Source organism: Colias philodice, chromosome 26, assembly GCF_061535455.1.
Source record: "Colias philodice isolate Cphi_HAF_F1 chromosome 26, ilColPhil1 Martin Lab GWU primary, whole genome shotgun sequence".
Classification (NCBI taxonomy): Eukaryota; Metazoa; Arthropoda; class Insecta; order Lepidoptera; family Pieridae; genus Colias; species Colias philodice.
The window spans coordinates 7815745-7828529 of NC_143111.1; the positions used below are offsets into that span (position 1 = coordinate 7815745).

Consider the following 12785-nt stretch of genomic DNA (forward strand, 5'->3'; position numbering starts at 1 on the left):
ATAACACCCAGACCCAAGAACAAATAATTGAGTTCATCACACAAATATTTGCCCTGACCGGGGATCGAACCCGGGACCGTCGGCTCATTAGGCAGTTATTTTACCACTGCGCCAAACGCATCGTCAAATTATATTTCTAATTTCAGCTTTAAAATGGATGGATGCTTTACTACTTTTGCAAAGGATCAAATTTGTTTAATCCTCTTCAATGCTAATCATTTTCATTTTTATAATTCTAATGATTAACAACTTGCTTTGAGGCACTACCTTGATAATACATACACATAGGAAAATAATGATTCAGTAACGTAAATACAAGCTACTGCCTGCATAGTTATTAGTTAATCAAATAACACAATTAAGTTTTCATGCAAATTTTTGTAAACATCTCTGTTTAGTGTACTTTGAATGTCGTCTCATAACTACCATGAGTACTATAAAATAGATCACCCATTTAATGTCCTCTAATAGTCTTAAGTTAAGACTAAGATATCTTAAGTTAAGATGGATACATTTAGAAGTCATTAGTTAAGACTCTTAACTAATGACTTCTAAATGTATCCATCTTCTTTAATATTTGTACTAGTTAAATAGATTTTATCAATTTCATGATGTCATATGCTCTAAATGAGGATTGATGAGTTTCCAATTAAAAGATTTTTACGTAACCATGTGTTGCCTACATTTTCTGTAAACAGCAAGCAAAACTAAATTAAAGCAGCAAGCAAAACTAAATTACTGGCTAGCAACACCAGCAGTACCAACATCTAATAGATTCAAAGCGCTTGACGATATAGAACAAGCAGACAAATCTGAAACCCAAGCACCAAAGCCCATAAGACCTCCTCCACTATTTATCGACGGAGTTAAAAATATACAACCCTTAATGAAATTATTAGAAGACGTAGCAAAAGAAGACTATGAAATAAAAGTATTACGAGGTGATAGAGTTAAAATACAACCAAAATCGGCTGAGGCATATTCGACCATTTATAAAGAACTTAAAGCGAAAGACACAGAATTTTATAGTTACCAGCCAAAACAAGACCGCAGCTTTAGAGTTGTGCTAAAGAACCTACATCCATCTACAGACAAAGAGGATATAAAGATAGCCATTGAAGAGCTTCACCATAAAGTAGTAAATGTATGGAACATCCAAAACTCTAAAACAAAACAAGCGTTATCAATGTGGAACATTGAACTAGAACCTCGCGAAAATAACAAAGACATATACAACGTTAAATACTTACTACACTGTCGCATTTCATTTGAGGCACCCAGACCAAGGCGAGTAATACCGCAATGCACTAATTGCCAAGATTACAACCACACACAAAAGTTTTGCAACAGGAAGCCCAGATGCGTCAAATGTGCAGGATCGCATCACACGTCAGCCTGCCTACGTAAAGAAAGATCTAAAGAGGTCAAATGTATCCTTTGCGAGGGAAATCATCCAGCTAACTACAAAGGCTGCACAGTCTACAAAGAGCTGCTGAAAGTGCGATATCCCGCTCCCATCACCAGAGTCAGGAAAAATCCTGGCCACACCAGAAAGGAACAAGAACCTACAAACAAAACGTCACTTAACAGAAAATCGTATGCTGAAGCCACAAAAGAAGCCACCAAACAACCAATGACACAAACTTCAGAAACTAGCGAACTCAAAACCATTACGGAAACACTTGTTAACCTGATGAACCAAATGTTAATTATGACCCAAACGCTAACCAATTTAATTTCAAAAATGTCATCACATTCACAGCATTAAAACTATGTGTATGGAATGCCAATGGCTTATCAAACCACTCGGAAGAGTTAAAAATATTTGTAAAAATACATCACATAGATGTTTTATTAATCTCAGAAACCCACTTCACGTCCAAAAGCCACTTTAGGCTACCCGGATACAATATGTACCATACTAACCATCCAGACAATAAAGCTCATGGAGGATCGGCCATTCTTATTAGGTCAAACATCAAGCACCATGTACTGCAAGATTACTGCAAAAACTACATCCAGGCAACAAACGTTGTGATCACAGACTGGACTAGTGACATCACAATATCGTCCCTCCCTCATATCGTGGACAGTACCACCTAGATTTACTATTAAAGAAGCGGAGTTCAGCAACTTCTTTCAATCACTTGGTGGCAGATTCATTGCAGGAGGTGACTTTAATGCCAAGCATTCGCTTTGGGGCTCCAGGCTTATCCTTCCTAGAGGACGAGAGCTGCTCAAATGCATTAAAAAACTAAATATGAATGTGGTATCGTCTGGTCAACCGACCTACTGGCCAACTGATAAGAGAAAAATCCCAGACGTTATAGACTTTTGTGTCAGCCAGGGAATTGCAAAGAACATCATATCGTGTGAGAGTTGCTGGGACCTATCTTCCGATCACTCTCCGATCATTGTAGAATTGCGTACAACCCCTAAAGAATGCATCAGGAAATGCGTTCTGCATAACAATAGAACTGACTGGTCACTATTCAGGGAACTCACAGATCAAGCATTCCAAGAATCAGTTCGTCTAAAATCGAAGGAGGATATAACAGAAGCGGTGCTTTACTTCACCAAGTGTGTGCAAAATGCAGCTTGGTCATCGACCCCACCTCTACCATCTAGAAATCAGGATACCCATGTAGCAAAACATATATTTGAAAAAATAATTAATAAAAGGAGACTACGAAAACGCTGGCAAACAACCAGAGACCCCATTGCAAAAAAACAGCTCAATCACGCTACCAGACAACTGAAGCGTACTTTGGAGAAAGATAGAAATGATGGTTTCCACAACTACCTCACCGGCCTGGATGCCACTGTTTCCTCGGATTATTCTTTATGGAAAGCCACCCGGAAACTAAAACGGCCCATTAATGTATCGCATCCTATAAGAAAATTAGATGGTACATGGGCACGGACGGACGAAGAGAAAGCCAAAACCTTTTCGGAACATCTCTCAATTGTATTCACTCCTCACCCATATGACGGCACACCAGAAGATGCAGCAGAAATTACTAACCGCTTAAGCAGTCCAAAAGGTACGCAGGATATGTCTATTAAATTTACCAAATCTGAGGTTTCCCAGACTATAAAAAAATCTGACCCAAATAAGGCCCCAGGATACGACCTTATCACAAATCGTATACTCAAAGAACTACCTGAATCTGGCATAATCTTCCTTACGTCATTATTTAATGCAATGACAAGACTGCAGTTCTTTCCTTTGGAGTGGAAGGTCGCACAAATCATAATGCTGCTGAAGCCAGAGAAACAACCTGAGGAAGCAAAATCATATAGGCCCATAAGCCTGCTACCTACTCCATCTAAGATATACGAGTCCCTGCTATTGCAACGCATCCTGCCGATACTCAAAGAAAAGGAGCTAATTCCCGATCACCAGTTTGGATTTCGCAGTAAGCATGCTACCATCGACCAAGTGCATAGACTAACAAAACATATCATGGAATCATTAGAAAGTAAATCCTACTGCGCCAGTGCATTCCTAGATATATCTCAAGCGTTCGACCGGGTGTGGCATGAAGGATTGCTATTCAAACTAAAAAACGGGCTACCAGACTACCTCTACAGAATATTAGAATCATTCCTCCAGCAGCGCCATTTCATAGTGCAACAAGGAGATGCACTGTCAGATCTTTGCCCTATAAAAGCAGGAGTTCCGCAAGGCAGCGTACTTGGACCCATACTATACCTTCTTTTCACTGCGGATCTACCGACATCTGAATCTTTGGTTACTGGAACTTTTGCTGATGATACCGCTCTATTAGCTACACATAACAACCCAAAAATAGCCTCAGAAATACTCCAACAAGGCCTAAATGAGATATCCCTCTGGCTTAAAAAGTGGCGGATAAAAGCGAATGAAACAAAGTCAGTAAACGTAACATTTACCTTACGAAGAGACTCTTGTCCTCCAGTCACGCTGAACAACATTGCTATCCCCCAGGCAGATCATGTGAGATACCTTGGGCTGCATTTGGACAAAAGGCTTACCTGGAAAAAACATATCTTCACCAAGAGGAAACAACTTGGCATCCAAACGCGCAAACTATTCTGGCTGATTGGACGAAAGTCGCAACTGTCCCTAGAAAATAAAATGATTTTATACAAGGCTATACTCAAGCCCATCTGGACATATGGCATACAACTGTGGGGAACTGCCTCCCATTCAAACATAGAAATCATCCAAAGGTTTCAAAATAAAACACTACGCATGATAACCAATGCACCCTGGTTCGTGCCTAACGATCTATTACATCGCGACCTACGCATGCCCACTGTAAAGCAAGAAATTGTACGCTATACTAGAGCGTACAAAGAGCGTATAGATCAACACCCAAATCCACTGGCCCGGTCACTTATGTCAAATCAGTCCAATGCGCGACGCTTAAAGCGCAAAATACCCCAAGACTTCGTACAATCACAGTAAACACAGATACTGTTGAAACAATAAGGATGTGACACAGGTCACATGCCGTGCGCGCCAGCATTATAAGCACCAACCAGCATACTGCTGAATGTCCCCCAAGGAGACAGATTGCAGTAAAAGAAGGAACAAAAAAAAAAAAAAAAAAAATATCTTGAGATCTATTGAGGCAGCCCCAAGGCTATATCAGTTAGACCACAATTCAAACACTGCCATACAAATACTGAGCTAGAATAAAATTAATAGGTCTTTGACATCACTACATAGTATAAAACAAAGTCGATTTCCCTGTCCCTATGTCCCTATGTCCCTTTGTACGCTTAAATCTTTGAAACTATGCAACGGATTTTGATGCGGTTTTTTTTAATAGACAGAGTGATTCAAGAGGAAGGTTTATATGTATAATAACATCCATTAAATAGCGGAGAAGTACTGTTATTTTTGAGGTTTCTAATGTGATGTCGTAAAAAATTACATTTTTTCCGCTTACATTGCAAACGCAGGCTGAACCCTACGAGTATTATCAAAATAATGTACTAAGTATTATACACATTGAAAAGGTCTACAGAAAAGTCCGCGATGGTATATGTCTATCTCTTATGGATAACCCACAATACCTTTTTTTTGTCATTTACTTTTTACGACTAATAATGGCTAATTTTCGATGCGATTTTAACCAATACAGCATTAATCCTTAACCAATTAAATACCTTGAATACATTGTTCATTTAATATAGATCCATATGGCCCTTTACACCGTATGATTTAAGTGAATATTTTCGAAGATATTACAGATTTAAAAATTGCGGGACGTAGCGTTTGCGGCGGTACTGGCCGGCCGCCCGGCTATCTATTTTATACCCGTGCGAAGCCGGAGCGGGCCGCTATGTTTTTATATACAACGTTTTTCTGTAGTTTATTTAGTATCAGCATTGCACCGTGCGAAGCCGGGGCGGGTCGCTAGTGCATACATATTTAAATAACATTATACCTACTAATACTTTGAATTTAAAACTAACTGTCTATCTGTCTGTCTCTCCATCAAGCCTAAGCCACTGAACTGATTTTGATGAAATTTGGTACAAAGATAGTTTGCAGCATACAAAGGGTAGGTAGGATAGGTTTTTCTAAGGAATCCCACAGAAATGGTATCTATAATGGTTTTGCCTTTACAATGCAGGCAAAGCCGCGAACGGCAGATAATATTGTATGAAAAGAAAATGCAAGTAGGTTACAAGGCAATGTATGCATTTTACATCTGATTGACAGAATAATCTATTTGAGTATGTAGATGATGAGTATTCTGTAATCTGCTTTAGTGCAACTATATATTTTGTTCATCTGTATCTTAATAATTCAGGCTGGAAGAGATGTGTACTACATATCTTCCTTTTATTTATAAAATGTCTCTTTTACACTATAATCTTGTCTCATAGCTCTATCTCTGTAAATTTATTTGTTTTGTCAAACGGATCAGGATAAGAAGGTATATTCATCATACCTCTTTAATAATTATTCTAATAAGGATTTCATGTCACATTAACTCTATACAGTTTTTTTGAATGATAGGTGTTAATTTCAAGAAAATATAGAAATATTTTAAATGTGAATTGACTTAATAATTCAGTACAGGTGTACTTAGTAATAATAGATATTTCATATTTTATTGATAAATAAATATGAGCTTATAGTGGTGCAATAAACTATTTAATCATCCAGTTGGATACAGCACAAAGTCCAAAACCCTCTCATTATTTAACAATAGTCCACAAAATTACACATCATACAGTGTAATAATCATATATGAGTCATAGAAGGCTTCTCAACATAACTTTCATGCAACTAATCTAATTTACTGCCAAAATAGATACTATGTTATATTGTATATCATAAAACTAAATATCTTTTCAAGTAGACAATTTGGCGAAAAAACAGATCGCGCAAAGACGATGTACCTAATACCTATGTTCTCTTGACAGTGGATTTTTTTTTTATGTTAACAGAACATCCCAAAATTTTGAAGATGTAACTTACTTTCTTTTTCGTGGTCGAAGCCCACAATCACGAAGTAGTCGACGAGTCTGGACATGGCAAGCCTACCACACCATCCGTATCACACCACAAATACACTTCTGAATAATTATATCGCACAAATTCAAACACATTGTTTGATTTATATCACATAATTGATCGAAACTGTTTCGCACACACACCCACAACGCGTAACGCACCGTGAATTTTGTTGAATATAAACAACACTTTCATTTATCGCGATCGGACGAATTTTATTACAAATACAGGGAACATAGCTATCGATATGAGGTTATACAAAAAACAGATATTTAAATTCACACTCGTCGATCTTTACACCACTCTATAATAATATTTTCACTATTTCAGGGTTTAAACTATAAAATATCGCGGTCAACGTAAAGATCTCGGTAGATAACACCGTAAACTTATCGAGCCCTTGTTTCGTCACACGACATTTCTAAAAACTGTCAGTGTTGCTAGAAACAACTTATTTCGAAAAAGATAAAACTACCAAATATCAGAAATTTTTAACCAATACCACACCCCGGACACTCCATACAAAATGATCGTTTTGACAGTCACACTGTAGAGACTGCAAATGTGTGTGTTAACGCTTTATGGTTGGCACATTTGTGACTAGCGTAAAAAAAAATTCGCGTTTTTCTGATGAAATACATCCGTAAACAGCACAATATCTAACCATTTTCTACGAAAAACGATAATCACAAATCCAAAATAATAAAATTACTTTACTTAAGTCAATTTGATTAATGTTGTCAATCTTCGTTGCGTATCGTCCTTGCAGAAAAATATGGCCCATTTTATGTCTGATCGCGCGGGGGTGAGGTAAGTTTAATTTTGGCGGGAGGCGGAGAGTGTCCGTTCTGTAGCGTTTAGCTACTATTATGTATTCTGTGCCAATACATTAATTATAATTCTTAGATAACGCAATAGGCATCTATTGCTTCATCATGACATCATTTGATAACATGTCTTGTTTATTCCAACTTCTAACGTATAGTTACAGCAAATTTTTCAAAATTTCTTAACATAGAACTTTTATCTTCCTCTTATCTACTGTTATACATAATCGAGTCTCATTCCAGATTAGAAATCAATTCTCATCTTTTCTCATTTGATGAATCTCATCCGAAGACGAAATTTATTATTCTAAATTTACACAGAAAGGGAATCTTGACCGGATCTAGTAAAGCGCCTTATTCACGGTCCATCCCCGCTGTACGTCGGCTGCGTCGTCGTCCCTACTGTCGTATCCTACTGACGATCGTGCGCGCATCAAGCATGGCATTTAAATCGAACGAAGTTAACGAGAGGACGTGTGTGAAAATGCCACCTGCTTTATCAAAACGCCAAAAAATGGGAGTTCTGATATTGTCAGCAGCAGAAGAGAATAAAAGAAAAAGGGTTGAGGTTTTGGATGAAAAAAATTGATCATAAACGTATATATAATAATTTTTTCATCCAAATATGTAATGGGTATTAGATTTTGTTACACAAAGCAGTGTTCGGAACCGTTCGAACAGTTTCACTTTTACCGTGGTTTCATAAAACCACAAACATTTTTGTTTTAGTTTAATTTCCAACTCATTATTTTGATTTATTTCCAAAGCTATACAGTATTGTGCAGTATAATATATTATACTATGGTAACTGCGGGTAGAAGACGGACATAACTATTTTGTGGTTAGTAAAAGTCGCTCATTTTTCGGGAATTCCGACGTTTTTGGAAATACTAAAAAAGTACACCATTGGCCATGAGGGAATTTATTCAATCCACTATTTAAACAAAAAAGTATAAATAATACCTACTGAAAAACAGAATCGTAAAGGTCGTATTGTCTGGCTAACGAAAGATGAGACTGGAAAAAGGCGGCAAATTCAAAAAATCAACATATGGCAACTTAGGTTATAGTTGGAAATATAGTTTTAATACTTTTATTTATTATTTTCTCTTACGAGCAAAAAAAACAACAAACTCTTCATCTTTATAATATTGTTTTATGTAATATACTTAGTACAGTTAAGTGATACAGATAGACAAAAAAGAACACCGAATGAAAGCAAGAAAAAACACAATAAAAATACAATTAAAGTTTGTTTAATCAATCTAAAAATTCAACCGCGAGTGAATAGTAAGAATCACTATCTATATATATATACTATATATATACTATAGTAAGAGTCAGAGATAATCTCTGACTCTTACTAAGAACCCTTCCATTTCTGCAGGTATTCTATCTCGTTTTTTATACTATCTTCAACACGAATAACATGGTCCGGTCATAGAAGAAATCTCGTCAAGATACTGATTTTGTGTCTTTCATTTTGAACGAAACAGATCATTCAATTTTTTTTATTGTTGCTTGAATAGTTTATAACTGGACTATTGGTATCATCCATGTTACCTGCAAAATAATAAAATATATTAAACAATGCAATCAAAATGAATAGTATCAAAATATCAAAGTCACACTTAACAATGCATTGAGATATTTCACGTAAACACTCTTGTTTTTCCTTGAAAACTACATCTCTTTCAACTTTTTTCTTTTCAAATTTACTAATCATAGTAAAAAGAACCTTTTTTAAGTCGCATTTCAATGTTTTCGTCTCGTTTTCAATTAGAAATCACTAAAATCGCGGAAATAATTTTCACTTTGACACGACAATTACGTCATTATAAGTATTGCCATATAAATTTTCGAAATAAAAAGCCAGTCTCATCTTTTGTTAGCCAAACTCTATTCAGAAAGTAAGCTGGAAACTTAACGCTTACCGGCGCTTGATAGCGCTGGTTCGTTCTACACAAAGGAAGCAGGTTGAAGCGGATCAAGAAAAATTTTATATGGCAGCGCCCAGCGCTGACCAGTGCGTGTTGAAACTTGTCGGAACTTGTCGGCACTGTTTAGCGCTTATCGGTGCGTGTTCATATAATATTTTCCTGCGCGGGTTAACAGCGCTGTTAAGCGCTTATAAGTTTCCAGCTTTCTTTCTGCATACGCCCATAGGTAGTAAAGCAAAATTTGTGACAGTTTATTTCAACACTAAACGCTAACAATAATTCTAAAAAGAACTCTTGTTTGCTCTATACATCTGGCAATATGAATCTACCATCGAAATGTACCATTTGTACAAAATGACTTGTATCTGTGACAGCGATATAAAAATGATAAAAAAAGTGAAATAATGTTTCCAATTTCAATTTTCAATTCTTCATTCTTGTGTCATTTGTCAGTGTCATTTCTTAAGTCAATAATAACGTGCGACAACAGCTTGTAAAAACAATAATAAAACAATACTCAGTCGTGTAAGTGAAATTTGTAGTTTATTAAGTTCTACTATGTCTTATTCCGTTACTGAACAAGTGCCTGGTTTGCAACAAAAGAAGGTATTCAAGATAATTGTGCTTGGTGACTCTGGGGTTGGCAAAACATGCCTCACTTATCGGTTTTGCGAAGGACAGTTTTTAGATAAATCTGAGGCTACGATTGGTGTGGACTTCAGAGAAAGGACTATAAAAATACGTAACGAAGATATAAAGGTACCGTATTTATTATATACTTTAAATTTTAAGTTGTAGATACTATGTAATTTTTAAAATTTGTTGTTAATACTTTGTTCTGTTCCTACTTATTTTACCATTTGGTTTGAAAGGGAAATGTATACAAATAACAAAGAAATAAATTGTTTACACGTGACACTGGATTTATGCTCTGATTTAATGCTGTAGATACCACTTTTGCGATATCATATTTCATTAATATTAAAAACATGATGCTGGAATTCCGTTATTCAAGATAACAATAAAAACAATATTCATGAAATGTGTCTCTTTTTTTGTATGTGTGTTCTGTTCTCATCTCAAAATAGCTGAACATTATAAAAAATGCAATTTTATTCCTTTCAATACTACCATACTGTAAAATATAAGTGCCAAAGTAATTAGTCTAGTTTTATTCTGTTCTTGTCCTTATTGTTTTATCACAACTAAATTATTGAATTCTTGTATATTTCCAAATAATATCTATAAACTGGTGCAGGTTTAGTATATTATGTGGATTACCAATTGTGTAATTAATTTAATAGTTGTGAAACCAACACAAATAGCAAATATGTGTTTCTCTCTTATGCTTCAAACTAGCTTTCCGCCCGCGGCTTCGCCCGCTTTGTCTAAAACATAATAAATTATATACTAAAACCTTCATCTTTAACCACTCTATCTATTAAAAAAAACCACATCAAAATCCATTGCTAGTTTTAAAGATTTAAGCATACATAGGGACATAGGGACAGAGAAAGCGGCTTTGTTTTATACTATGTACTGATTATGAATTATGAAATAGGAGTCTAGGTACTGTAGCAGCAGTACCTAGACTATCTATTTAAGGATAGATAGATTTTTGAATTAAAAAAGTATTTTTGCCAATAATGTGAAATACACATTACACATTTAAGTGAAGGTGTGGATAGAAACATATTTACCTTAACTTATATTTCAGCTGCAACTATGGGACACAGCTGGGCAAGAGAGGTTCCGCAAGTCAATGGTGCAGCACTACTACAGGAATGTGCACGCTGTTGTTATAGTTTATGATGTCACCAAGCCAGAGACATTCCATGTGAGTAGCAGTATATTTGTTTATTTTGTAGCTATGATTGTGTTTCTTTTTTAATTTACACTTTATTGTATCAGTTTATAATTTGTGTGTGATAGCTATATGTGAACTAACAAGTTTCTTTGACAAAAGTTAGCACATTTCCCTTCCCAAGTTTTAGTCCATATATGTTCGAAATCTCATCCACATGGGTTCAGTGGATTAGGCATATCAGATTAACATATACTCTTGTAATTGACTTATTTCACAATAAATAACTTGTAACTGCGACTATGGGACGCCCGAGTCGTGCTTGGCTACTACTTACATGCTTAACTAACTGACTGACCACCACAACACACTGACTGTCAGAATATCTCGCTTCTTTGGCTTTCTGCGGTTGCCTGGCAGAAATCACTGCATAGTGATGGGCCGCCCTTAGTACTTTTGTTTATTGTAAAATTGTTATTTTATGTATTTGGTTTATTGCACAATAAAGTGTTAAATAGATAAATAACTCGTAGTCAATATCGAGCTGGATGCAAGAGATAGAGTCTCACAGTCTGATGAGCGCGCCGCGTGTGCTCGTCGGCAACAAGTGCGACTGCGGCACGCCCGAGTCGCGCTTGGCCACTACTTACGCTCAGCGGCTTGCAGATAAATATGGCATGCCGGTAAGTGTCCCTTTTGCATATTAAACTAGCTGTGCCCCACCCGGTTTTGCCCGTATTACTCTACTCCTATAAAAATTTATAAATATAAATTTATAATCTCTATACTCTACTCTTATTAGTCTTACCGTGATGATAAAGTCTATTGTCTTCCTCAATAAATCGGCTATCTATGAAACTAAAAGAATTTTTTAAATCGAACCAGTTGTTCCAGAGATTAGCGTGTTCAAGCACACAAACAAACTCTTCTGATTTATACTATGTATTAGTATTTTCAGGTGCGTGTTTAATAACTCTTATAATATATGTACCTCTATCTAAAGGAAGTCTTATGCGGCGGCTCATATATAGATACTAAGAAATTTACATTTCATCTTACTTTAATAAGAATAATTAAGTAACCATTTATCCAAGTTTTTATGTAACCAAGATTTTCTCATAAAATAATAAGTAGGTGAACAAAAAAATTCATCAAATCAATGGTGATGACAGATTAAGAATTAGTGCAGTTGTTTTTGACAGACAGACACGGCAGAGAACTTTATATTTATATTACAAGTGATAATTATATAAAAATAATACATATTCTGATAAAATTCTCAGCTGTTCGAGACGTCAGCGCTACTAGACTCAGAATGTGACAATGTGGAGTCGATATTCATGACGCTCGCACACAAACTGTACTCCAAGCAACCACTACGAGTTATAAGTGTGGAGGTGAGTCCACCAAAAATACTACAATTAACGTTAACTTTTAACTTTACTGAATGTACTATCTATATCTTCTTATAATATAAAAATGAATCGCAAAATGTGTTGGTAAGCGCATAACTCGAGAAGGGCTGAACCGATTTCGATAATTCTTTTTTTATTATATTCCTTGAAGTACGAGGATGGTTCTTATGTAGAGAAAACGTAAATATGTACCACGGGCGAAGCCGGGGCGGACCGCTAGTATGTATATAAAACTCAAAGGTGACTGATATAGTGATCTATCAACGCGCAGCCCAAACC

General features: G+C 36.0%; 2 protein-coding genes and 1 long non-coding RNA gene across 4 annotated transcripts in view; 1 reads left to right on the forward strand and 2 right to left on the reverse strand.

Moving 5' to 3' along the window:
• Sbf (SET domain binding factor) overlaps positions 1-6948 on the reverse strand; it is a 66998-nt gene extending 60050 nt beyond the window's left edge. The window contains exon 1 of the mRNA XM_089711412.1: positions 6485-6948. Within this exon, the coding sequence (XP_089567538.1) occupies positions 6485-6539 (55 nt within the window). The 5' untranslated portion in view covers positions 6540-6948. The remainder of the gene's footprint in view (positions 1-6484) is intronic.
• A 1535-nt stretch (positions 6949-8483) lies between these two features.
• LOC149477026 (uncharacterized) lies at positions 8484-9174 on the reverse strand. The gene is made up of 3 exons (XR_016317783.1): positions 9086-9174; positions 8706-8910; positions 8484-8664 (listed from the first exon to the last, which is right to left on the reverse strand). It is a non-coding gene; the product is annotated as an uncharacterized LOC149477026 (long non-coding RNA).
• A 572-nt stretch (positions 9175-9746) lies between these two features.
• Positions 9747-12785, forward strand: part of LOC149477027 (putative Ras-related protein Rab-33) — an 85948-nt gene continuing 82909 nt past the window's right edge. For both annotated transcript variants that reach the window (XR_016317752.1, XM_089711409.1), the window contains exons 1-4: positions 9747-10046; positions 11005-11124; positions 11625-11774; positions 12375-12488. Coding sequence is in view for 1 of the 2 variants with exons in the window: in XM_089711409.1 (XP_089567535.1) it covers positions 9846-10046; positions 11005-11124; positions 11625-11774; positions 12375-12488 (585 nt within the window). In the remaining variant the exon portion in view is untranslated. The remainder of the gene's footprint in view (positions 10047-11004; positions 11125-11624; positions 11775-12374; positions 12489-12785) is intronic.